The 27,630-nt window shown below is 47.1% G+C and overlaps 1 protein-coding gene across 1 annotated transcript in view; it reads left to right on the top strand.

Moving 5' to 3' along the window:
* LOC126267743 (paired box protein Pax-1) overlaps positions 1–23,625 on the top strand; it is a 280,190-nt gene extending 256,565 nt beyond the window's left edge. The window contains exons 3-4 of the mRNA XM_049973045.1: positions 17,908–18,161; positions 22,936–23,625. Coding sequence (XP_049829002.1) covers positions 17,908–18,161; positions 22,936–23,625 — 944 coding nt within the window. The remainder of the gene's footprint in view (positions 1–17,907; positions 18,162–22,935) is intronic.
* Positions 23,626–27,630: the final 4,005 nt, after the last annotated feature.

Raw genomic sequence — 27,630 nt, 5'->3', positions numbered from 1 at the left:
TCATTTTTTCAAAAAAACATCAACGTAACCTTTGCGTTCAAAACAACAAAGTTTACATGCATATCATCTAAGTCACTGCTTACTTTTTCCATGTACTTTAATCACAGTATGTATTCGTGTGTTGAAAACATTGCTAAGTGGTTCTCATTTTCCTTCAGATTCGTGGTATCCTTATGAAGAAGTAGGTCCATTTTAGCGACGTCCTTGTTGAGAAGCAGCTACCAAATTATTGTAATTAGCGGTCCTAGGTGTAATTTTCCTGTTGGCTGTTCTGTATGGATGCACACACTGCAACGTAGGTATAGTATTGTGTTTTAGAATTTTCTGAGACTTGTCAAATAACCTCAAAGATTTTCAATACAGAGGTAGCATTGTTGCGGACTGTGGTACGTTCATTATGGGTTAGTATTATGTGTGTTATGTGAGGCAACTGCCTTTAGTTTACAATTGGGCCTTGGGTGAGCATGATGCGGCAAGATGAAATGTTTTAGGAAATGTTTTATGTTTGGTAATTCATGCTGGCTGCTGCCTTTTTTACTTTTGATAGTGTCTAATGGCATGGAAGCCTTGAAGGTACGTTGTACTACAGGAAGATATAGATGTTTACATAGTCGGCATTGTGTACGGGGTAGTCATTTATTTTTCCTTGTTTTATAACACGCAATAATGAGATAACGAAGTCCCGAAATATATTGTGCTACATATATCACACGATTGACAACCGGTGCGTAACATTCTCCGTAGTGACTCATGAAACAGTTGTATCATGCCTTCACAAGAGATAGCAGAAAGATGACTCTTTGGAACCGTCTCTCAGGAAAATGGAAGCGTCCTGGAGAGCACCTGAAACCCACATATGAAATCATATGGCGTGAAAACGCAGAAGATAATAACCATATTGCGCAAATACGAGCACAATATTAGTTTGCTACTGGATGCAGCATGAGTTGGAATTTTTTGTGGAAGCTATTGTACAAAGCGAAATATCATTTGTGAAAACACTAGGACTTATAAGTAGGTTAGTTCATATTAAAATTTCTGAAGTACTATAGCGATATAAGTGCAGAATACCTTTTGAGAACTATAGTTCTTTCGCAGACTAATGATTAAGATGACTGCATACGAGAAGAATAAAATATGTTCCTAAACATGGTTTTGGTACATTTTTCCTTATGTCAGCATAATGTAGAATTCTATTCGTCATTTTGCGTTTACTCTTCAACAAGGAACAGAGCTGAACAGAGATTCACGCCAGTTTGCCAATGTTGTATCTAGCCACTTCTGAACCGCATCCTCGCTGTTGAGCCAGAGGACCAAAAGGGGAAGAATGTAAGTGGCAGAAAATAAGCTGCTGTCGGTGAAATCAACTGTTCGGTAGTGGCTTCCTCCCTCCCCGTGGCACAGGCGGAATGAGGTGACACTAGCCTGTTGTCATAGAGTTTATTTACCGACAGCTTTCTAGTCGGCAACATATTGCACTAGTTTGTGGTGCTTGTGGAGTGTGTTTTGCATTCTGACTATAGGGCAGCAATACATTTAACTGCGAGCCTGTTCCGTTCATTCTTTACGAGACAAGAGCAGTACGCGTTCAAAAATTCTACGAATTGTCCAGAATCCGGGTTATACTTATGGACTAGATGTTTCAGCTTTTTTTGCAGAGTGGCTGACTCGTCCCCTTGTCGTCTAGTGATCAGCCAATCACATAAATCGGCTTTAGTATTTAACTACCATCTGCACTGAAGTCTGTATTTGGAGAAATGATGAAACTCAAGCCACGCCTGGATTAATACCACTCCGCACAGTAAGGACCGTTAGCCTGAGACACAAGGCAACCAGAGTGTGGTTGTTGGTCTGTTTTCCACGCTTTTTTAGACAAATGGTGAGGTAGTCTTATATCTCTGTCTCATAAAATACCGGGTGATCAAAAAGTCAGTATAAATTTGAAAACTTAATAAACCACGGAGTAATGTAGATAGAGAGGTAAAAATCGACACACGTGTTTGGAATGACATGGGGTTTTATTAGAACAAAAAATAGAAGTAATGCTTGACGCGTTAAAGATCTCTTGCACGCGTCGTTTGGTGGTGATCGTGTGCTCAGCCACCACTTTCGTCATGCTTGGCCTCCCAGGTCCCCAGACCTCAGTCCGTGCGATTATTGGCTTTGGGGTTACCTGAAGTCGCAAGTGTATCGTGATCGACCGACATCTCTAGGGATGCTGAAAGACAACATCTGACGCCAATGCCTCCCCATAACTCCGGACATGCTTCACAGTGCTGTTCACAACATTATTCCTCGACTACAGCTATTGTTGAGGAATGATGGTGGACATATTGAGCATTTCCTGTAAGGAACATCATCTTTGCTTTGTCTTACTTTGTTATGCTAATTATTGCTGTTCTGATGAGATGAAGCGCCATCTGTCGGACATTTTTTGAACTTTTGTAGTTTTTTGGTTCTAATGAAACCCCATGTCATTCCAAGCATGCGACTCAATTTGTACCTGTTTATCTACATTATTCCGTGATTTATTCAGTTTTCAAATTTATACTGACTTTTTGAATACCCGGTACTTTACACAATTAATTAACGTACGAGAACATACATGAAGGTGTTTACACGATTCACAGATAGATAGGATTTCCTTCCTTTATGTTAAAAGATCACTACGACGACAGAAATGGAATCCGGCTGCCAAGTTAAAATAGCAATAAATGTGCCGAATCAAGACAACAGTGGATCCCATATGACACGATAAACACTAGGAAAGAGAAGCATTTTACTATTTTTTAAAAGGAAGCTTTCAACTGTGTTCCTTTGCAACCAAACGAATTCCTAAGTACTGTGGAACACTCACTAAAGACCAACATGTCTAGCACGCAGAAACCTCTACCCATATTTCATTGTCCGTCAGTACACGATGAAAACTCGTCTTCGTTGACCGGTATTGTCTTCCAGAATCTTTTTATGCATTAATTAGTTCATGTGGTCTATGCTGTCAAGAGATAAATTTACATGTTTCTGCATTCATGGTAGAAACGCTTAAGAACGTTCGAATAATAACTACGAATGCAGAGGCCACTCCATCCTTCTGTAATTCAACAGCGTTTTTATACACAAGACTGATATATTATCCATGGCTAACGTTATTCCCATTTCTCAGGCATCATGTTAGACATCTGAATATTATTCTGCCCGGGGTTGTAGGTCGCGCTGTTAGTCGTAAAACTCGAGGTAACAGTGAAAAAAAAAGAAAGAAACTGAGCCACCAGCTATGTGGTTCGAGAGACAAACTGGAGCGGAACGAAATAAACACAAATGGGGCGAGAAATTTATTTGTCGGGACAAGGGCAACGCTCCCCTCTGCTCCTGGGGAGGGTTGCTGGGAACTTGGGGTGGCGAAGGATCCACAAGGGTAGCCTAGCCAACACCCACCTGCTGCTCCAGACCACTTGTAGAAAATAAAAGCGTGTGGGCCGCCTCTCCCATCGAACGACGTGACCAAATACATCAGACGCTTTTAAATGGACATCGCGCAGTGTACCTAGCACGTTATCGATTTGTGACGTAAACGTCAAAAAAATTGCAAAATTTCAGTACTGATATTAAACGTCATTACTGGATGCTATCTTTGTTTGTTAGCACTGATATGTTATCAAATAGCAGAAGCAGTCAGTATGTAAATACAGTCATACGATAGACGTCGTTGCGCTACAAAACCACAAACTTCGCGAAAACTGTCGACAGTTCACTCTTCGTGAACATGTATGTGGTTAGTTTTCATAGAGAACTCGGTTAACATTTGTCTGTAGGCTTAATAATTCCTTGACCAAATATCTAAGGTTTCCACGTTCCCACAGGCATATTGACTGTCTTACCAGATTATCACTCTAGGTAGCTGCGTGGATCTTCAAGGAAACTGAAAACTGTTGTTAACTCAAACACAATTTAATGTTGCATATCTGAGCTCTGGAGTCCACTTTCATCTCTCAGAATAGACTCAAGTTCGCTCACATCATAATGCAGTACACGTTTGAAGAGAAAAACATCTTCTTAATAAGTACGACTATAGGACAAGGGTAGAAGTCTCTAGTACACAGGAAAGAAGATGGTTTGATGTCCGGTTTACGGCGAGGTAATTAGAGACGGAGAACAACTTCGAGTTGGGGAAAGGTGGCTAAGGAAACTGAATGTGTGCTTTTCTAAAGAACCGTCCCAGTATTTGCCTTTAGCGATTTAGGAAAATCACGGAAAATCTAAATTCGTGGATGTGAACCACCGTCTTTCCGGAAGAGAGTTCAATGTGGGAACGCAGACGCAATAAGATGACATAGATACCAGAATCTCCAAGGTCGCGCAGGAATTTGACTCGCGATGCTATTGAATAGAATTACAGTGTCTTACGAGTTTGTTGAGCGGTCGAAAGGAGTTTGCGATGTATCCTTCGTAACACAATTTCATTGCGCCGCTGTCCATATACATTAACTTCGCAACACATCCGACAGTTTGGCTTAAAGTCACTTCTCACTTCACGAGTCGGAACCGAACGTCTAAACATTACATAATGCATTTGAAATAGTGGCATTCAGAAAGGCCGTCAATGGCACGGTGCAGAACATCCTCGTCAGGTTTCCTCAAGAAGGAAGTTTTCACGGTGGTGCTAGTGTGAGGCCGGTGGCGCCATCTGCTAACATCGGAAGTTAAACTACTCTCGCCGAATCCACTTTATATGGTAGTGAATTTTGAGGGTCTGCGTCTTTTTACTATTATTTGATGTATGTCTTTACAGTAATAAAAATCGTAGAATCATATGGCATTGTTGGCTGGTATATCCCATCGGGTGGGTGCAGCCGTCTGTCGGAAAGGGCGTTGTTCCTCTGCCGAAAGGGTGTTCTTCCTCCGCGCACATTGGTCCTTTACTTGCGGGTGTGTGCGAGACGTGTCGAAAGTATGTGAATTTTTAGAGTGTAGGTGAATGTGATGCAAGTGAGTACACTGCATCGTTATGTATGTGTTGTAAGACGATGATGACAGAAGGCAGAGGGTGAAACAGGTGCCAACACACAGCCTACTCCTCTCTAATAATCCCAAACGGTAACAGAGCTAACGTCGCCATCTGGTGGGCGGATCACCATCGGCAGTCTCACTTCAAGAAGCCCTGTGGAGAAGCTTGCAACTTAAACCGGGACATTGGCTCAATGAATGGTGGCAAGGAACTTTACGCACCCACTTTTCCTCTTCTTGCCGGCTAAATATCGGCAGTGAAAATTTCATCCCCACCAGGATACGAACCTGTTTGTCTCCGGATCGAGCGTCACCACACAGGTGTTTACCGTGTAAACGTAGTCAAGAACATTCCCGACGAAATTTTCTTTGACCATTAATGAACTTTAGCACTGCTACTACTTTTGTAAACCCTCGTCGCCAGTTTCGTAAAGGCATCTCGTTAGTGGTGTGGAGGCCGAGTTGCCGAGTTAGTGACTTCGTGAAACGGCGCCTTCTGCTGTACACCGCTAAGACAATTTCTCTCTCTGCCACTATTACTCAACTATGCCCCAGGGTCGGGTAACAGCATAGGAAAAGGAAGGTTCTACAACACTCCAACAAATTAGTAACAAAGCCACACAAATGAGTTAAAAAGGTTTACTTGCATTTGTGACTTGAATAACGAGGTCTGCAACACTGCTTCTAATATAACACAAAAAGGCCTTGCATGGATAAGTGCAAATAATCGTATGTGAACTTTACAGTACATAAGAAACGCAATTTACAGCAACTGTCTGTTCACCTCAAAGAGTTCACTAAGCGACGTTTCCTATCTAAGTCAGCACTGGACGATAATATATAACCAAGTGGGTGACAACTGCTCTTCTGTCTCCCGAGTCGGATTCTGTCTGTTGTCGTCCGGTCATTGGCGGATTGTACACGGCAGGCAATTGGCCGAGGCGAAGTCGATATCTTCATCCTCAGTGCCACCGGTAGCGCTGGCGGAACTCGCGCATGTGGCGAGTCCCTATGCCACTGGCATCAGTTCGCATCTTTGCGCCTGTGATGCTCCTGACCTGGCTGTGTCTTGTTTGGCCGACACAGCAAGTACTATATTTCGGTACTATATTGTCACTTTCATATCACTGGTGGTATCTCATAACGTAGGTACTAGGTATTAGGCTGACGGAAGTGACGCTGTTTTGACGTCCTGCCAAGTGTGTGTACATGACGGAATGATGGCGACATCGCCTTCTGTGGCGCTGGCGGCCAGTGCCAATCGACGTCGGAAGGCGATGTCCTGGGAAACGAGGTCGATCGTAGATCTGTAGCGCGCTCCGATACGCCTCCTTGCACTTGGCGTCCAGTGGTTCTGCGGCGAATCTTGAAAACGTGGCGCCTGGGGCGGGGGGGGGGGGGGGGGGGGGGGGCAGGTTGCGGCCGGTCCAGCACGTGTCCCGTCCCCAGCAGGAAGTGGGCAGGTCGGCCTCCGAGGCAAGGCAGGCGCCGGCTCGTTATCTCCACACGTGCTGCGCACGGTGTGGGGACAATGCCGACACACCTGCAGCGCGCACCGGTAAGGGCTGGTGGCGGATCAGTCGTGGCTTTTGTAGGCAGCTTTCGTAAAGTACCTCAGCCATTCCTCATTGGATAAACATTTAATCGCCTGTCATATCGAAACTGACATTAAATTCATGTACTCGTACGAGGTGGCAAAGCAAAACTGGTACGGCAAACACAGGGTGCTTAAAAAAAAATATGGAATCAAAAAGGCATACCTTAAGAACTAAGAGTATTTGTTCACCTTCGTTACTGTTAAGCACAAGTCTTCTGAAGCAAGCTCTTTGCCGTTACGAACGACTTGCAGAATGCAATAAAAATGACGAAGTATTACTCTGTTGCTGTGAAACAATAGAGCTTCCATTATGCTGTGCTTGCAATTACGTATAACCCATGCTTGTGAACCATCGCTAAAGGATCATGTTTGCCGTTTCCCTTGTGGAATAAGAGACTTCCATTATGCTGGTAAGGGCAGAGTTAAAACTATAATGTAACAGCTTTTCAGGAACTATCACAATGTATACTTGTTCCTTTGGAACTAATAAATGAGGGGCGATCAAAAGATTTCCATTCGAAGGCCGTACAGTCCAGAAACGATAGTCCAATCAAGCAAAATCCAATGGAATACTGAGGCATTCATCCCATCGACGCACCAAGTTGAGGAAACCCGTTTAGTTAAACACTGTGCCCTGTTGAGCGAAGAAGTCCGTCACTGCGTGCTGCACATCTTCGTTCGACAGGAATCGTCGACCCTTCAAGGCTTTCTCTGAGGGAAAGAAGTCGTAAAATCCCATGAGAAGAGATCAGGACTATGCGTTATGGCATTTGCCTTGTGGGGGACTACTGCGTCGGATCGCGACAAATTCCGTGCCCCGCCGGAAAGCCTCGAAAGCCACTCTAGCCCTGGCCTATAGGTCGGTGCTTATACATCCGCATCATAGTCGCGCTGCGTTGCATGTATGCTGCAGCCACCACCTCAAACGGAAACATTCTGATCGCCCCCTATATATACACTCCTGGAAACTGAAATAAGAACACCGTGAATTCATTGTCCCAGGAAGGGGAAACTTTATTGACACATTCCTGGGGTCAGATACATCACATGATCACACTGACAGAACCACAGGCACATAGACACAGGCAACAGAGCATGCACAATGTCGGCACTAGTACAGTGTATATCCACCTTCCGCAGCAATGCAGGCTGCTATTCTCCCATAGAGACGATCGTAGAGATGCTGGATGTAGTCCTGTGGAACAGCTTGCCATGCCATTTCCACCTGGCGCCTCAGTTGGACCAGCGTTCGTGCTGGACGTGCAGACCGCGTGAGACGACGCTTCATCCAGTCCCAAACATGCTCAATGGGGGACAGATCCGGAGATCTTGTTGGCCAGGGTAGTTGACTTACACCTTCTAGAGCACGTTGGGTGGCACTGGATACATGCGGACGTGCATTGTCCTGTTGGAACAGCAAGTTCCCTTGCCGGTCTAGGAATGGTAGAACGATGGGTTCGATGACGGTTTGGATGTACCGTGCACTATTCAGTGTCCCCTCGACGATCACCAGAGATGTACGGCCAGTGTAGGAGATCGCTCCCCACACCATGATGCCGGGTGTTGGCCCTGTGTGCCTCGGTCGTATGCAGTCCTGATTGTGGCGCTCACCTGCACGGCGCCAAACACGCATACGACCATCATTGGCACCAAGGCAGAAGCGACTCTCATCGCTGAAGACGACACGTCTCCATTCGTCCCTCCATTCACGCCTGTCGCGACACCACTGGAGGCGGGCTGCACGATGTTGGGGCGTGAGCGGAAGACGGCCTAACGGTGTGCGGGACCGTAGCCCAGCTTCATGGAGACGGTTGCGAATGGTCCTCGCCGATACCCCAGGAGCAACAGTGTCCCTAATTTGCTGGGAAGTGGCGGTGCGGTCCCCTACGACACTGCGTAGGATCTTACGGTCTTGGCGTGCATCCGTGCGTCGCTGCGGTCCGGTCCCAGGTCGACGGGCACGTGCACCTTCCGCCGACCCCTGGCGACAACATCGATGTACTGTGGAGACCTCACGCCCCACGTGTTGAGCAATTCGGCGGTACGTCCACCCGGCCTCCCGCATGCCCACTATACGCCCTCGTCAAAGTCCGTCAACTGCACATACGGTTCACGTCCACGCTGTCGCGGCATGCTACCAATGTTACAGACTGCGATGGAGCTCCGTATGCCACGGCAAACTGGCTGACACTGACGGCGGCGGTGCACAAATGCTGCGCAGCTAGTGCCATTTGACGGCCAACACCGCGGTTCCTGGTGTGTCCGCTGTGCCGTTCGTGTGATCATTGCTTGTACAGCCCTCTCGCAGTGTCCGGAGCAAGTATGGTGGGTCTGACACACCGGTGTCAATGTGTTATTTTTTCCATTTCCAGGAGTGTATGTATCGCACTTGCCCAGAACTGTGAACAGTGTTTACTGTAACAACACTACCAGATGTTTACATCATACTGTATCCATGGACAGCAACAGACGAATGTGTCCTCGTTCGTTTACTGCTTTCTGTATGTCTTTCGTAATAGATGATAGCTTACAGTGGAAGATATGTGATTCACAGTAGCGAATGTGAACAAGTGCTCAGAGCTCTTAAGGTATACATTTTAGAGACCATGTTAACTGGGCATTTATCTCCTTTTTGTCCACCCTATCACCTCTAAAAATGTGCATACTTTTTAACACCCTCAACTTGATTGACTGAGAGATAGGTAATCTAGGTTACATCATCAGCATCCTTGGCTGCCTATCTTAGAGTTCACGAGTTATTCTCTGGGAAGTGTTACCCGTATTTTGCCCATCCTGTATGTATACGGCGTGGAATGAGGTGAAGCGGATGGTAACTGCAAAAAGTTAAATTCCGCGATCAGCGCTGGAGTATTGCGCCATGTCGTTCGGGTGCTGTGTCACCCTCAGGCGTATGGCGTCATTTGCATGCTGTATTGAGGGGCATGAGTATCTTGTGGACACTCCTATTTTGTAGGATAGCAACAGTCGCGTTCACAGGCCCTACGTGCATACACTGTCGGTTTGGGGAACACTCAATCATCTTATCGCACAGCGATTTGCCCGCTAAAACATCTGATCTTAATACCGCAGAAAATAAGCAAACAGTTTTCCGGATAGGGTGGGCAGCATTTAGGATTGTTTGCTGATGCTGCTGCAGTGTACGGGAAGTGTGTTCGTTAAATGACTTGAGAAGAATGTAGGATGATTTAGATAGTATTTCTATTTGGTTTGATGAATGGCATGTTGTTCTAAATGTTGAAAAATGTAGTTAATGCAGGCCAATAGACGAATAAACAAGTGTGTAATATCCGAATATAGTAATGATGGTGCCTATTAAAAATCTACGCGCAATGTTGCAAAGTTGTATGAAGTGCAACAAGCACACTAGGCTGGTAATAGAGAAGGCGAATGATCGATTTCGGTTTACTGCGAGCAATCTAGGAGGGTGTACCTCGTTCATAAAGGCGATTGCGTAGGGGACATTAGGGGAACACAATCTTAAGTAATGCTCGAGTGTTTGGGATCCACAACATGTCGGATTAAAGGAAGACATGGAAGCATTTCAGAGGTGCTAGGATTCTGCTAAGTTTGTTACTGATGAGTTCGAGTAAGACACGGCTGCTACGGAGATGCTTCGTGAACTCAAATAGGAATTCCTGAAGAAGAGACCGTTTTTTTCGCGAAACACTGTAGAGAAAATTTATAGAAGTGGCGTTTGCGGCTGTCCGTAAAACGGTTCTACTGCGGCCAACCTACGTTTCACTTAAAGGCCAGACAGGAGAAATTACGACTCGTACGCAGGCGTGCCGGCAGTCGTTTTTACCCGCTTCATTTGAGGGTGTAAAATGAAACGGAATATTTGGTAGAGCACCGTATTGGGGTTGCGGGATATGTATGTAGATACTGATATAGATGTAGAATGTGGGGTCTAGTAGTTGAACGGTCTCTCCCGCCGGAGGTCCGAGTCCTCCCTTGGGCATGGGTGTGTGTGTTGTCCTTAGCTTAAGTTAGTTTACGTTACTTTAAGTGGTGTGTAAGTCTAGGGACCGATGACCTCAGCAGTATGGTCCCTTAAGAATTTTGTATTTATTACATGGATGAGCAATCAGCGTCACCGCCATTTGATAACTCCACGGGACATGATCATAAACGATTGGATTCAGCTGAAAGTGACTTAAAAACTGGATCAGTCAGAGATGACCGCGCTTACCGACCGGCCGCCGTGGCGTCATTCGGACGTGGTGTGGAGGGGCATGGGTTCAGCACACCGCTCTCCCGGCGGTTGAAGTTTCTCCAGACCTTGGAGCTACTATTTGTCATTTAAGCAGCTCCTACGTTGGCATCACGAGGCTGAGTGTACCCCTTTCCAGTCCTCCCGCCAAATAACAATGCCTAGAAGTTCCAGTGAATTGAATCCAGGTGCTCCGCATGGCAGTCAGCCGCACTGGCCACTCAGCTACAGAGGAGTTCGATAAAATCTGCGTGGTGAGTCAAAAATAGGGTTCAGGGGACCATAGAGGTGTACTACTTGTCTAGTTTGTCGTATGTAATAGGGGACCGTGACGTCACACTCACAAAGGACGGCAATATTGTGCTAATATTTAAAAATCCCATAAAACAAGCAGAGGATATGATCGGAACATTGATATAAAAATTATGAGTTATGAAGTACTGAAATTCGAATATTTATTTCAGAAGTGTTACCGAAAAGATCGAGAGATGACGATAATGTACTGAGGTCCCTCGGATATAAGAGGTATTTCCACGTGTTTTTTGGATCAGTATCTACTGACATTAATAAGTTAGCAGTTACACTAAAATGGAGATTGCCGCTAGAAGGAAGCTCATTTTTGGCAATATAATAGTGACGAGCGGGCTAGAAACCTAGCATTAAACAGCGGTCTAGCTGCTGATCTTGCTGCAGTAAGACACAGTTCGGTCACAAAAATTAGTCTCACTTTCGGTAGTCGATTGTTTCTATCCATAAACAGTTCGCAGAGTGAGCAGGCATCCCACACATAATAGGTGGACTTTAAAGAGACAACACGCGCTTTCACGGTCGGTATAGTCTGAGGCCGGGCTATGCAGACTTGTAGGCTCTACAACATATTAATTTAAGTTGTCGCTGAATTCTGAAGCTCAGAAGAAATGGCGTAGCACGTACACAAGCTGAGATACCTCAATGCTAATTTTACTCTTGTATAAAGAATGGGAGACCATCGCCGAGCCACGAGTCAAACAAGCTGCCGTTCAGGTAATCACTAAAAAGAGTTCTGCTGCCGCTTCATGGCGATCTGCAAATCTCCCTCTATCTGTGTCTCTTCCTCGCTAACCTTATCTAATCTTTGTTGATCCAATGAACTTCTGTTAACCCATTTTCAAATGCTTCAGATGGCTCTGAGCACTATTGGACTTAACATCTGAGGTCATCAGTCCCCTAGAACTTAGAACTACTTAAACCTAACTAACCTAATAACATCACACCCATCCATCCATGCCCGAGGCAGGATTCGAACCTGCGATCGTAGCGATCACGCGGACCATACTGAAGCGCCTAGAACCGCTCGGCCACACCGGCCAGCTATCCCATTTTCCTGGGAATGATTGCCGGCATGTCTTTTGGCTTAACTGCGATAATTCGTGCACTCTTTGCCATGTTTTCAGTGGTATTATTATTCAATCGGTGTTTTGTAATTGTCTGTACTTTGTAAGATTCTCAGTACGACTCTTATTTGTTTGTAAAGCACCCTTCCTGCAGTATATTTTTTTATGTGTTGCTAATCATCTACAGTAGCATGGAGAGCTGCATCAAACCATTAAACCAGTCTCTGGACTGAAGACCACAACATCAACTACAATCGTCTAAAAACATGACTGAGTAGAAGGGCTTGGTATGATTTCTCGCTGCCAGTAGGAAAAGATATCTGATAACGTACTGTACCACTGCCTTGACAGGAAGATTTTGACCCTGTTCCCATTTTTGGTGACAAGGGAGGAGGGTACTTTAAAGGCTGCCCTGCTTGAATACAGAGTATAGTCTTACAGACACATTGCATATATGCCTAAAAGTGAGCTTTTGATTACGAACGTACAAAAGATAATTCCCTGGTTAATTTGTCAATTTAGAATATTTTTACTCTCCAGTGTCCTTCTGGATGAATCTCTCAGGTTTTCTCGACGTAACTTGTTAAACTCGTGGCGTGTTTGTGGTTATACAGGTGAGCGGAGACTGAACCAGCGAAAGAGATGCAAAGAACCGCTTGTCTATCTTATGCCGGCCCAATACCCTGAAAGATTGGTAAACTTCTATGGAAACATGGGATCATTTCATTTCACTAGTGTCAACAAAGATAAATAGCCTTCTTCGTAATATTAAAGACGATCCGAAATCCGCGTTTGTACCGTATTACATGCGAATTTGGCTTGTCTTACGTGAGGCAGGCTATCAGAACAGTCGAGGAGGGAGGCAAGAAACATCAGCGACACACCTGACTAAATCAACGAAGCAAATAAACTGTTGTCCAGAAATGTCTCAATATAATCACGAAATGAAATACGAGGAGACCAGCATGGTCTACCTGGGAAAGCCTAATTAAGGGGTCTATCGAATAAATGTGTCGGGAAAGGTAACAAATATGAATGGTGGTTTAATTTTTTTTAAGGAAAAATAGCTTGGAGTTTGGCATTGAGTTTGTTGAAATATAGCCTAGCGACGCATCCATCAGAGCTGGGAAATGCTAAGATATAGTGGTTTTGAGCGAATATCAGCACGAGCACTGAGAAACAAAGAGCATCAAAGGGCGTAGATGCGAATCGAACTCACAGCCACCTTACAAATAGCGGCGCGGGAGCAACAACGGTTCATAACCTGGTTGGAGCCCAGGCAGGGAGTACACATAACAGCACAACTCACATACTGTTAGACAGAAGAAGAAAGACGATTAAATCTCATGGGAACCCCCTCAGAAAACTTTGAAATCTAGCTTTAGAGTCGTAAACTAAAGAACTAGGTAAGCGACAGTTCATATAGTGGTGTACGAGAAGTCCTCTTTCCCGTGAAGGCAACGGAATGAAACGTTAAAGTGTGATACAAGAAAGAGTACCCTTTGCCACACAGCGAGTCTTTGAATATAAATATAGATCTAAATGGAGATAATCTTTGCGAGAATTCGCCACGGCCTAATCCTCAGGAAACTGCTTTCACCGATGATGCAAAAGTGCATTGACTTTAAACAAGATTAACTTAGAAAATATGCGGATTCTTCACATAAACGCAATCCTTCACTACCAACCCGAGAGCTTTTTACCCTGCTCTAGTGTATCGCTTTCCATATTCCATGCAGCTGTTACTACACATGCTGAAAACGAACACCACCGACCAAATTTTTAGAGATTGTTCAAGGATTCTTTCAGAGTATTTTATTATCAGGGTACGGATGGTCTCCAATGACTTGTTGCAGACTAATACTGTAATTATGATTTACTCGGTTTGTTACGACAGTTACCTTTGTGCATTTTGTGAGCTCATACACGAGGTGCATATCAGCCAGCGCTTCATCAGTACCCCTGTAGAGTCTGCTGTGTTTCACTATTACCGTACAAGGAGCACTGCGGTAGAGACAAGCCCGAGACAGAACCGAGGAGCATTGAATGCAAGCTTGAGGTCGAAGTGTGCAGAGGGTGCTCCTGTTGTCAGGAGAAAGTAGCGTGAGTGAATGGACCATGGTTGTTTCCAAACGAAACACTCAGTGTATACCGTTGAATTCGCTCATTTGTTCAGATGTCCTCAGTGCAGTGCAGATACAAAGACAAATGGCGATAATAAATAAAATAAAATGAAATCGCAATGTTACGAACCACAAGAGATCATGGGCCTATTACGCCAAAAATTATCGGAAAATATCGCAGACCAGCCTCCAGAATTTTGACAGAGGTCGAGATTTTCGTGCATAGCACAGAAAATGTACCAACCGTCTCCATAAAAGCATCATGGTCCCCATATCAAAGAAGGGGGTCTTAAGCTTCGCATCACGTACAGTAATGACTCTCATTAGAATAGTTCTCAGACGAGTTGAAAAGAAGTTGGAGGACATGTTGAGTAAAGAGCAATTCGGATTGAAGAGGCATTTAGAAACAAAAGGGATACTTTAGCGCTCATGTTTCTTGTCAAAAGAATGTGTATCACTGACGAGCCAAAAAATTATGACTACCCGCTAAACAGCAGGTTGACCCCTCTGGAACGCAATACAGCAGTGATTCAACGTGCCAGGGATTCGACAAGTGGTTTGTAGGTTTCCACAGGTATGTGGCACCAGACGTCCACGCACAAGCCAAGCAATTCCCGAAGTGGTTTTTGGGAGCCGAAACATCGCCCGACAGTGTACCAGACGTGTTACATCAGGTTCAGGTCAGTCAAATTTGGTGTTCGAGACATCAACGTGAGTTTGCTAGCACATTCCGCAAACCACTGACCTTCTGACACGGACAGTTATCCTGCTTCCTGCAGGGGAAGTCTTTAAGCATGAAGGGATGCAAGCGGTCTTCAATAATATTCACGTAGTCCACAGATGTCGAGCCCAGGTGAATGTCTCGAAGGTCATAATACAGCATTTAGCGGCGTGTGTCTGTGACGCGTTACATGTTCCGAGCAGGCGTTCACCTGGATGACAAAGCATCCGAACAAGTTTGTCGACCTGCTACAACAAGAACCACCGAGCGAGGTGGCGCAGTGGTTAGACACTGGACTCGCATTCGGGAGGACGGCGGTTCAATCCCGCGTCCGGCCATCCTGATTTAGGTTTTCCGTGATTTCCCTAAATCACTCCAGGCAAATGCCGGGATGGTTCCTCTGAAAGGGTACGGCCGACTTCATTCCCCATCCTTCCCTAATCCGATAAGACCGATGACCACGCTGTCTGGTCTCCTTCAGCCACCAACCAACCAACCTACAACAAGAACCGTAACTCACCGAGCAGATGACTCGTTTCCGTTGATCAGCGGCTTAATCGCGATGATGTCCACTTCAATCGTAATTCAGATGGCGTCGGGGAACGCATACGTGTCGTCTAGTGTGGAGCCCCGTGATTAACAGTCTGGGCTGAACGGTGTGCTCTGAACCGCTTGTGCCCATTGTACTGTGCTGTCAGATCAGCCACAGAACTCCGCCTATCCCACTTTACAGAGCGGACGAGTCTCCAGCATCCACGTTCTCTGATGAGGCGCGGAAGTCCAGTACCTTGTCGCCTGCTCTCGGCGCCGTCATCCTTTAACCACTTTCCACAGATACTTACGACAGTAGCACACGAATACCCCATCAGCTTCGCCGTTTGATGTGCATGTTCCCAGGCTCTGGGCTATAGCTACCTGCTGATTATCAGCGTTGTGTATGTCAACCTGCTTCACCATATGCGGCCCGTATTGACGAAAAAATGATTTCCTATTCGTCTCTGCTGCGCTTGTACATTTTCCTTGCCGCTTAACGTGCCATCAGAGCCAATAGGTGGTACTCAGTCTCGTGATTGTTTGTTTTACGTCACCAGTCGTATGCAGTTTACCAGACTTGCCTAAAGCACCTACGCCACGGCGCTGACTCCTCTAAAGTTGTCGTGGTTTAGAAAATAAAAAAAAAAAAGGTGTGAAAGAAACGGCCGTCTAACTTTTAAGCACAGGTTGTATACATACTATCAGATCACATAATAACGACCACAAATACTATGTACAGGATGAACCCTAAACAGTGTCCGAAATCTTGTTGGTGGCGTTCAGGTCCACCGTGTAGGTAGAATGTGATGATGGCGTGTTGGCTGTAGGGAAATGCTAATCCATCGGCACTTCATTAGCTTATGATTCTTCTCTTGTGCGCAGTAGTACACTACTGGCCATTAAAATTGCTACACCAAGAAGAAATGCAGATGATAAACGGGTATTCATTGCACAAATATATTATACTAGACCTGACATACGATTCCTTTTTCACGCAATTTGGGTGCATAGATCCTGAGAAATCAGTACCCAGAACAACCACCTCTGTCCATAATAGCGGCCTTGATACCCCTGTGCATTGAGTCAAACAGAGCCTGGATGGCGTGTACAGGTACAGCTGCCCATGCAGCTTCAACACGATACCACAGTTCATCAGGAGTAGTGACTGGCGTATTGTGACGAGCCAGTTGCTAGGCCACCATTGACTAGACGTTTTCAATTCGTGAGAGATCTGGAGAATATGGTGGCCAGAGCAGCATTCCAACATTTTCTTTATCCAGAAAGGCCCGTACAGGACCTGTAACATGCGGTCGTGCATTATCCTGCTGAAATGTAGAGTTTTGGAGGGATCGAATGAACGGTAGAGCCACGGGTCGTAACACATCTAAAATGTAACGTCCACTGTTCAAAGTGCCGTCAGTGTGAACAAGAGGTGACGGAGACGTGTAATCAATGGCACCCCATACCATCACCCCGGGTGATACGCCAGTATGACGGTGACGAATACACGGTTCCAATGTGCGTTCACTGCGATGTCGGCAAACAAGGATACGACCATCACGATGCTTTAAACAGAACCTGGATTCATCCGAAAAAATGACCTTTTTGCCATTCGTGCATCCAGATTCGTCGTCGAGTACACCATCGGAGGCGCTCCTGTCTGTGATGCAGCGTCAAGGGTAACCGCAGCCATGGTCTCCGAGGTGATAGTCCATGCTTCTGCAAACGTCATCGATTTGTTCATGTAGATGGTGTTGTCTTGCAAACGTCCCCATCTGTTGACTCAGGGATCGAGACGTGGCTGCACGATCCGTTACAGCCATGCGGATAAGATGCCTGTCATATCGACTGCTAGTGATACGAGGCCATTGTGTTTCCAGCACACTCTCCGGCGTTCCGTATTACCCTCCTGAACCCGCTTATTCCACATTCTGCTAACAGTCACTGGATCTCGACCAACGCGAGCAGCAATCCTATCTTTATCAAAGTCGGAAACGGGATGGTACGCATTTCTGCTCCTTACACGAGACATCGCAACAACGTTTCACCAGGCAACGCCGGTCAGCTGCTGTTTTTGCGTATGAGAAATCGTTTGGGAACTTTCATCGTGTCAGCACGTTGTAGGTGTCGCCACCGGCGCCAACCTTGTGTGAGTGCTCTGGAAAGCTAATCATTTGCATATCACAGCATCTTCTTCCAGTCCGTTATGTTTCGCGTCTGTAGCACCTCATCATCGTGGGGTAGCCATTTTAATGGCCAGTAGTGTACTTCCACTGAGTGTGCGACCAGAGAGGTGACGGCCGGCGCGCGACGCCGTGTTGCAGAGTCGCAGTGCCAGCAGCAGTACGGGGAGGTGAACCAGCTGGGCGGCGTCTTCGTGAACGGGCGGCCGCTGCCCAACGCGGTGCGCATGCGCATCGTGGAGCTGGCGCAGCTGGGCATCCGGCCGTGCGACATCTCGCGCCAGCTGCGCGTCTCGCACGGCTGCGTCTCCAAGATCCTGGCGCGCTACCACGAGACTGGCTCCATCCTGCCCGGCGCCATCGGCGGCAGCAAGCCGCGCGTCACCACGCCCAAGGTAGCCACCGCCCGCGCTCACTCTATTATTCTTCCTGTAGGCTGCACTGCACAGCTCCACTGCAGCTAAAGAACGAGTTTACGGAAACGTACGTTGTTGACATGTATATTTATTTATAGACAACCACTTTCGGACAAGCGACCATCTTCAGGTAGCGTATTAACACTACGTTATCTAAACAGGCTCCGCTACAGCAGCATTCCACTAACTCAAATATGTCACCTCACTGTCGCTCGCGTATTTTTACACTGCATCCAGTCTGTCCCAAATGTTTATATTCTGGATTAATACAAATAGAGAAAGGTGAAGATGGTGGTTTCAATGGTTTAGGTGCCTTATAAAAGTCCCCCACCGGCGGCGCTGGCCGAGAGGTTCTAGGCGCTTCATTCCGGAACCTCGCGACTGCTTCTGTCGTAGGTTCGAATCCTGCCTCGGGCATGGATGTGTGTGATGTCCTTAGGTTAGTTAGTTTAAGTAGTTCTGAGTTCTAGGGCACTGATGACCTCAGATGTTAAGTCCCATAGTGCTCAGAGCCATTTGAACCATTTTCAGTCTCTTTGACGTCTGGTACAGTGCCTGTAAGATCTCATTTGTTTATAGATGCCTGAGAGATGTGGTCTGTTAGTTCATTTAGTTAGCCCCATTTGTGTGAGTTGTAGTGTTTCTGTTGTGATTACTGACATGTTTCGCCATACGTGTGAGTACCACTCTCATTACATCACGATGCATTCAGAGGAACAACGTTCACCGCATTGGCAGTTGCCGTCCACAGAACGTGACAAGTGCTGTATTCACACTGGATATGGATCGTGCCCAGACAAGCACGGCTGAGGTTGGCATAATAGACCCCTAACCATTCCTTGATGTTCGGGACTTTTGAACTTTGGTCCATATCTTATTGCAAGACATCCAACTGACAAGTGTTTGGTTGGCGTATGTGTTCGATACCTTCCCCTGTTGTTTCCTTGGTCTTATTATATCGTCCCCTCTTAAGCCAGTAGCATATGGCATGCTCGTTATGTGAATAAGGAAGACACCCAACAGCACACATAGCACCTCTATTGAGGTAGTGCGAAACGCCCTGACAGCCTGAGGGGTAGACTCCTTAGTCCAAGCCCGGCTGGTGTTCTATTCGAGCAAGCCTATGAGCCCACACACTTGCTGTGAAGCTCACCTTCGATTCACAGAGAGCGCAGTGGTATGCTTTGATGCGTTTTCTTGGTAGTCTGTACTGTCTAGCGTTTGTGCGTGAGTGTTTGTAGAACATTTTCCCTACTTTACCAGGAGCTATGCGTTCGTGACGGCTGAAACCGTGTTTCGCTTCGATGCGGACTCCCAGGTACCGAATGGCTCTTTCTCTTTAATCGTTCATATTATGTATTTTGATCGATGGATGTCACTGAATATGCTTTTCGGTGACATACACTATGTGATCAAAAGTGTCCGGACACCGGGCTGAAAATGACTTGCAAGTTCGTAGCACCCTCCATCGGTAATGCTGGAATTCGGTATGACTGTTGGCCCACCCTTAGCCTTGATGACAGCTTCCACTCTCGCAGGCATACGTCCAATCAGGTGCTGGAAGGTTTCTTGGGGAAGGTAAGCCCATTCTTCACGGAGTGCTGCACTGAGGAGAGGTATCGATGTCGGTCGGTGAGGCCTGGCACGAAGTCGGCGTTCCAAAACATCCCAAAGGTGCTCTATATGATTCATGTCAAGACTCTGTGCAGGCCACTCTATTACGAGACTGTTATTGTCGTGCAACCACTCCCCCACAGGCCGTGCCGTGCATTATGAACAGGATGTCGATCGTGTGAAAGATGCAATCGCCATCCCCAAATTGCTCTTCAACAGTGGGAACCAAGAAGGTTTTTAAAAATCAGTTTAGGTCTGTGCTGTGATAGTGTCACGCAAAACTTTAATGTTGGCACTACAAACGCTGGCAGATGTTCACCGGGCATTCGCCACACCCATATGGTGCCATCGGATCGCCACATTGTGTACCGTGATTCGTCACTCCACAAAACGTTTTTCCACTGTTCAGTTGTCCAGTGTTTACGTTCCTTACACCAAGCGAGACATCGTTTGGCATTTACCGTCGTGACGTGTGTGGCTTACGAGCAGCCGCTCATCCATGAAATCCAAGTTTTCTCACATCTTGCCTACCTGCCATAGTACTTGCAGTGGATCCTGATGCAGTTTGCAATTACTTTGTGATGGTCTGGATAGATGGCTGCCTATTACAAATTACGAAACTCTTGAACTGTCGGCGGTCTCTGTTAGTCAACAGACGAGGTCAACCTGTACGCTTTCGTGCTGTACGTCTCCCTTCACATTTCCACCTCACTATCGCATCGGAAACAGTGGACCTAAGGATGTTTAGGAGTTTGGAAGTCTCAGTCAGAGACGTATGACACAAGTGACACCGAATCACCTGACCACGTTCGAAGTCCGTGAGTTCCGCGGAGTGCCCCATTCTGCTCTCTCACTGTGTCTAATGACTCCTGAGGCCATTGACATGGAGTAACTGGCAGTAGGTGGCATCAGAATGCAGCTAATATCAAAAACGTATGTTTTTGGGGGAGTCCGGATACTTTTGATCAAATAGTGTACATGCTCTCTTGTGCGTTGCAATTGTTTGTGTTGCACCAAAGTTGAATAGTATTTAGGATGGCACTGGTTTTAATCTCTACAGATGACTGGTTGTCTGGAGAAACTATTAGTAGCAGGTCCTCGGCGTTCGCAAAAACCCTGTCAGTGTGTGACTCCTCGTGTATGAGATAACAGAGGGACTAGATTGCGATGTCCCAAAGCATGGGAGCAAGCAAGAGTCTACTGTATTCATTTACCAGAGCGTTAATGGTCAGTGCCTAGATGATTTTACGCCCATGTCGTCCCATTTTATGACGCGCAATTGCTGTTTTGTTATACCCGCCAGGTTAGCCGAGAGCGCTAATGCGCTGCTTCCTGGACTCGGGTGCGCGCCGGCCCCGGATCGAATCCGCCAGGCGGCTTAACAACGGAGGCCGGTGCGCCGGCTAGCCTGGATGTGGTTTTTAGGCGATTTTCCACATCCCAGTAGGTGAATACCGGGCTGGTCCCCATGTCCCGCCTTAGTTACAAGACTCGCAGACATCTGAACACATTCGCACTATTCCATGGATTATACTGGACACAGACAGTTGGGGTACACTAATTCCATCCTGGGCCGGTACGGGGTGGCGGCAGGAAGGGCATCCGACCAGCCCTTCACTTAGCCTTGCCATATACGATTAACCTTGCCGACCCTGCGTCGTTGCGGGAAAAGGCCAAGCAAAATAAAGAGAGAAAGAAAGAAAGAAATTGCTGTTTTGTTATGTAACAGAAACAACCGCTCGCTCACCAATAGATCTGAACATACAGATTGGAAAATTGCGCAGATCGCACCAGTGTTTAAGAAGGGTAGTAGGAGTAATCCATCGAACTGCAGACCTATATCATTGACATCGGTTTGCAGTAGGGTTTTGGAGCGTATACTGTATTCAAACATTATGAATCACCTCGAAGGGAACAATCTATTGATACGTAATCAGCATGGTTTCAGGAAACATCTTTCTCGTAAAACGCAGCTAGCTCTTTATTCGCACGAAGTAATGGCCGCTATCGACAGTGGATCTCAAGCTGATTCCGTATTTCTAGATTTGCGGAAATCTTTTGACACTGTTCCTCACAAGCGACCTCTAATCAAGCTGCGGGCCTATGGGGTATCGTCTCAGTTGTGCGACTGGATTCGTGATTTCCTGTCAGGAAGGTCGCAGTTCGTAGTAATAGACGGAAAATCATCGAGTAAAACTGAATTGATATCAGGTGTTCCCCAGGGAAGCGCCCTGGGAACTCTGCTGTTCCTGATCTATATAAATGACCTGGGTGACAATCTGAGCAGTTCTCTTAGGTTGTTCGCAGATGATTCTGTAATTTACCGTCTAGTAAGGTCATCCGAAGACCAGTATCAGTTGCAAAGCGAATTAGAAAGGATTGCTGTACGGTGTGGCAGGTGGCAGTTAACGCTAAATCCTGAAAAGTGTGAGGTGATCCACATGAGTTCCAAAAGAAATCCGTTGGAATTCGATTACTCGATAAATAGTACAATTCTCAAGGCTGTCAATTCAACTAAGTAGCTTGGTGTTAAAATTACGAACCACTTCAGTTGAAAAGACCACATAGATAATATTGTGGGGAAGGCGAGCCAAAGGTTGCGTTTCGTTGTCAGCACGCTTAGAAGTTGCAACAAGTCCACTAAAGAGACAGCTTACACTACACTCGTTCGTCCTCTGTTAGAATATTGCTGCTCGGTGTGGGATCCTTACCAGGTGGGATTGACGGAGGACATCGAAAGGGTGCAAATAAGGGCAGCTCGTTTTGTATTATCGCGTAATAGGGAAGGGAGTGTGGCAGATATGATACGCGAGTTGGGATGGAAGTGATTAAAGCAAAGACGTTTTTCGTCGAGGCGAGGTCTATTTACGAAATTTCAGTCACCAACATTCTCTTCCGAATGCGAAAATATTTTGTTGAGCCCAACCTACAAAGGTAGGAATGATAATCAAAATAAAATAAGAACAGAAAGGTTTAGGTGTTCGTTTTTGCCGCGCGCTGTTCGGAAGTGGGTTGGTAGAGAGATAGTATGATTGTGGTTCGATGAACCCCCTGCCAAGCACTTAAGTGTGAATTGCAGAGTAATCATGTAGACGTAGGTGTAGAAACCCAGGTGTAATGGGCTTGGTTTGCACCGCAGGTGGTGGCGTACATCAAGGAGCTGAAGCAGAAGGACCCCGGCATCTTCGCGTGGGAGATCCGCGACCGGCTGCTCTCTGACGGCGTGTGCGACAAGTACAACGTGCCGTCGGTGAGCAGCATCAGCCGCATCCTGCGCAACAAGATCGGCGCGCTCGTGCACCACCCGCACCACCACTCGCCGGCGTCGGCGGCGGCGGCGGCGGCGGCCGGCACGGCTGCGGGGGCGGCGGTGGTGGCGGCGGCGGCGGCGGCGGCGCACCACCCGCACCTGTACGGCTCCATCTACCCGGCGGCCGCCTACCCCTACCAGCCGGCCGGGCCGGGGCCCGCGGCCAAGGTGGCCAGCGCGCCCGGGGCCTCCCCGCCGTCGGTGGCGGCGACGGCGGGCGGCGCGGTGGGGGGCGGCGCGGCGCCGCCCCCGGCCTGGCCCGTGTCCGTGTCGTCGCACTCGGTGTCGGACATCCTGGCGCACCACCACGCGGCCGCCGCCGCCGCCGCGGCAGCCGCGGCCGCCGCCTTCCGCGCGCCGCCGCCCCCGCAGCACCCGGCGACGGCCGCCCCCGCGCCCGTGGCGGCGCCCGGCCCGGCGGACAACTACAGCAGCTACTACATGTACCTGCAGGGCTGCGGCTCGCACCACGGGCTGGCGGCGGCGGCGGCCGCGGCGGGCCAGGCCACGTCGCTCTAGCCGCGGCTGCCGCTGCAGCCCTCCGCGCACCGGCTGCTCCGCCTCTGCCTCTCACCGCCCGTTCCGGGGACGGCGCTATTGTTGCCGTTTCACCTAACAAGATGTGACTCCCGAGAATGCTTTCCAAAACATTACGAACTCGACGCGTCTGGACTAAAGTGATACAGAAGCTACTCGCTGACACCAGTGACTTGAAACTCGTTTGTGCACAGTGGCGACTCGTATTTTGGGGAAGGCTGTGAAACTGTAACCATTGCAGTCAAATTGTTACCTGCCGCAGAATACCACCGATTTTTTTTCGACTTCTTAAGTTTTGTCTCAAAATTCGTATTTTTGCGAAAATCGCCAAAATACACTGGAAAAAAATGATCTTGCAAATAATGTACTTTATCAAGCAAACGCCTTTAGCAACATATTTTATACCCTTGTTTCATCTGAAACTATAATACTTTAAACTGTCGCTAAATAATGACAGTTACGTTACTGCTATGGCAAGACATTTACAAACTTGCCATTACTTAAATTTACTGGAAAGAATTGTTAAGCTCTTGAACACCATCATAACGTTAATACTTAACAACGCACTAACATCGTAAAAGGCAGATAGAGGGATTGTGATTCGAAAGGGCAGGTTAGGACAGCGTTCATTCTCCTTATTTTAAGCAGCGAAATGTGAAAATCGTGTCCAAGATGCTACGACACTTGAGACTCAACTTACTGACTCTTGCAAAAGCCAATCCGTAGCAAGGTAGGAGTAGGAATTTGAAGGCGGAACACTAACACTACCTAATACCTATAATTTGTTTGACTTTCCCGGCGATTCATTGTCATCTCGTAGAATCAGGTGCACTGACGGTGGCTCGGGCCTTCCCTGCACGATATTTCGACGTCGTAACTCGGCATCCTCATGAGGCGTTTCCGCTTTGCTGACTGTCTCCCATATTTGAAGACGCCACGCTAAGGCATCGAAATATCGTGTTGGGAAGACCCGGACCTCAGGCTGTACCTGTTTGGGGAACATCACTCGATATCAACAGCTCCAAAATCGCTGACTCTTATTATGCAAACCCCTGTGCAAGATATCTGAAATGCTTCCTGATAATTCGGTTCCGTACTACCTTACTGGAATGATATATTTTCACGCTGATGCGTTCCAGAACCTTAAACTACGAGTCGCCACTGTGTCCACATATCGGAACACTTTGCGAGTTCAGAGTGCACGGAACACGCGCAAATCACCAGTCGAATCTTTCGGGAGGTACAAATGACATTGCCAGTTTAGTTCGAAGTGCACTTCTTTTTAATTATTGAACATTTGTGATGGAAAATTGGACACGAGGCAATGCGTGAATGTAGTTCGGTACTGTCGTCAGCGTGATGTTCAAAAGTGCCTTCTGCCGGATTTTGTTCCGGGTGCTCAATAGCGACAGTCAAGATTACCACGAGAACTGAAGAGCAACCGATGAGGAAGCGACGCCGCAGCATCGGGGCGCTCTGCTCGCCGCCATGTTCCCGCAGCTGGCGTGCCTCCAAGGCGAGAGGCGGCGTCGGGACGACGCACAGACGGCCCTCTGTGTGCGCCACAGGGCGCCGCTGTACCCCGCGTCACGTCTGCGTGGCCAGGCGATATACAGCCGGCCGGCCAGGTACGCCGTCCCTGCCAAGCACGCGAGACGAGTAGTCGCCTTCGCGGCCTACGGAACGCACATCTTTCACCGTCGCTCAGGAGTCGCCACTGCCTTCGAGTGCTTCCACTCTCTCAAAGACCGATAACCGTCGGACGTTGTTTATCTGTGCCGCAATGTTAGCTGTGCCGAACCCTCACCGATCGTTTCTTTCTTACTTTCCTCCTTGCAGTGTGATTGTTCTCCGAATTAGGAAAATATTTATGAGACGTTGAGTTGCAAAGTGTATCACACCTGTGTGATAGTGCGACGAAGAGTAACTGACATTTTTGTTCGAACGTAAGGGTTTAACAGACAAAAAAGCTGTGCAGCTCATCATGAAATCGTCTGCACAGCCACTGTGTGGGAGACTGTCACTGTACAGAGCACAGTTGTTGCCGTTGTGTTAATCACGATGTTGTCTCATTTGTAAATATTCTCTCTGTAACATACATAAACATATATTTTTTGTTTCCGAGTGATTGCGTGTACAGTAAATTGTCCTTGTTACTGTGCTAAGTTCCTTCCCTTTTTTTAAGTAAAGAAATGAAAGCCAGTTTGAAATAAAAGACTAGCTGCTTACAGAGTGGTGTTGCTGTCTTGTTCTTTGTGTCCCGTGTCGTCCCCACACGAGAGCCCTACTACGACAGGGGGGCATTCATCGCGGCAGCTTTTGTCCTCGACCCGGTGAGAAGCCTTTCATCCGGAGCCGCGCACCAGCCAACGTGCTGAAGCGAAGCAATACGTTCCGCCGAGCGCTGTCGTTTCGCCCATTGAGGCGATCATAATCAATTTTCCGATTACCAACAAATATCTAGAGCCAAAAGAAATTGTTGTTTTCATTTAAATAGCATCTACTGATGCTCCCAAAAGACGGTTCACTGCAGAGAAACGCTTTAGAGCAATGTAACTGCGAGGGCTGTTCGGAAAGTAAGATTTGATAGGTCCAGAAATGAAAGCCACGGTGAAAATCCAAAACGTTTTATTTGCAGTAGTTTCCTACACCTTCCAGCTGCTTCTCTATGTAGTCGCCGCTGCCACTTAGACTTTTGTCGTAGTATTGTATCAACTTTTAGTACCCTCGTCATAGATCTTTTGGATAGGGTGGATAACAATGAGTGGCTGTTTTCTGATGATGCTGTGGTGTATGGGAAGGTGTCGTCGTTGAGTGACTGTAGTAGGATACAAGATGACTTGGACAGGATTTATGATTGGTGTAAAGCATGGCAGCTAACTCTAAATATAGATAAATGTAAATTAATGCCGATGAATAGGAAAACTAATCCCGTAATGTTTGAATACTCCATTGCGCTTGACACAGTCACGTCGATTAAATATTTGGGCGTAACATTGCAGAGCAATATGAAGTGGGACAAGCAGTTGTGGGGAAGGCGGATAGTCGTCTTCGGTTCATTGGTAGAATTTTGGGAAGATGTGGTTCATCTGTAAAGGAGACCGCTTATAAAACACTAATACGACCTATTCTTGAATACTGCTCGAGCGTTTGGGATCCCTATCAGGTCGGATTGAGGGAGGACATAAAAGCAATTCAGAGGCGGGCTGCTAGGTTTGTTACTGGTAGGTTTGATCATAACGCTAGTGTTACGGATATGCTTCAGGAACTCGGGTGGGAGTCTCTGGAGGAAAAGAGGCGTTCATTTCGTGAATCGCTACTGAGGAAATTTAGAGAACCAGCATTTGAGGCTGACTGCAGTACGATTTTACTGCCGCCACCTTATATTTCACTGAAGGACCACAAAGATAAAATAAGGGAGATTAGGGCTCGTACAGAGGCATATAGGCAGTCATTTTTCCCTCATTCTGTTTGGGAGTGGAACAGGGAGAGAAGATGCTAGTTGTGGTACGAGGTACCCTCCGCCACGCACCGTATGGTGAATTACAGAGTATGTATGTAGATGTAGATAAAAGACAGCCGCCTGTTCTTTCCGACATTCTCTACTCTGCTCTTCAGTTCGCTGTCTGTGCCAAAATGTTGTCCTCTTAGGCATGTGAGCAGAGATTAACATCTGAGTAAACCTAGTCCCGGCTGTATGGTGTGTGATGAAAAACAACCCATCGAAAGCGCAGCAAGGGCGCTCGCATTGCTATTGCGGTGCTCGGCCGAGAATTGTTTTGAAGAAGGAAATACATGACAGGTACGTTATGTGGCATTGCTTGAAAAGAAGTGAAACCTTGCAGCTGGCATCCATACGCGATCGGGGAGTGGTTGGTTGCTTTTGGGGACAGGAACCAAACAGCGAGGTCATCGGTCCCATCAGGAAGGATGGAGAAGGATGTCGTTCTCATTTCGAGACCTTACTTTCCGAATACTCATAGCACA

This window comes from Schistocerca gregaria, chromosome 4 (assembly GCF_023897955.1).
Source record: "Schistocerca gregaria isolate iqSchGreg1 chromosome 4, iqSchGreg1.2, whole genome shotgun sequence".
In the NCBI taxonomy this organism is placed as follows: Eukaryota; Metazoa; Arthropoda; class Insecta; order Orthoptera; family Acrididae; genus Schistocerca; species Schistocerca gregaria.
The sequence above is the reverse complement of the archived record's forward strand: the minus strand, read 5'-3'. Positions and strand labels throughout refer to the sequence as shown.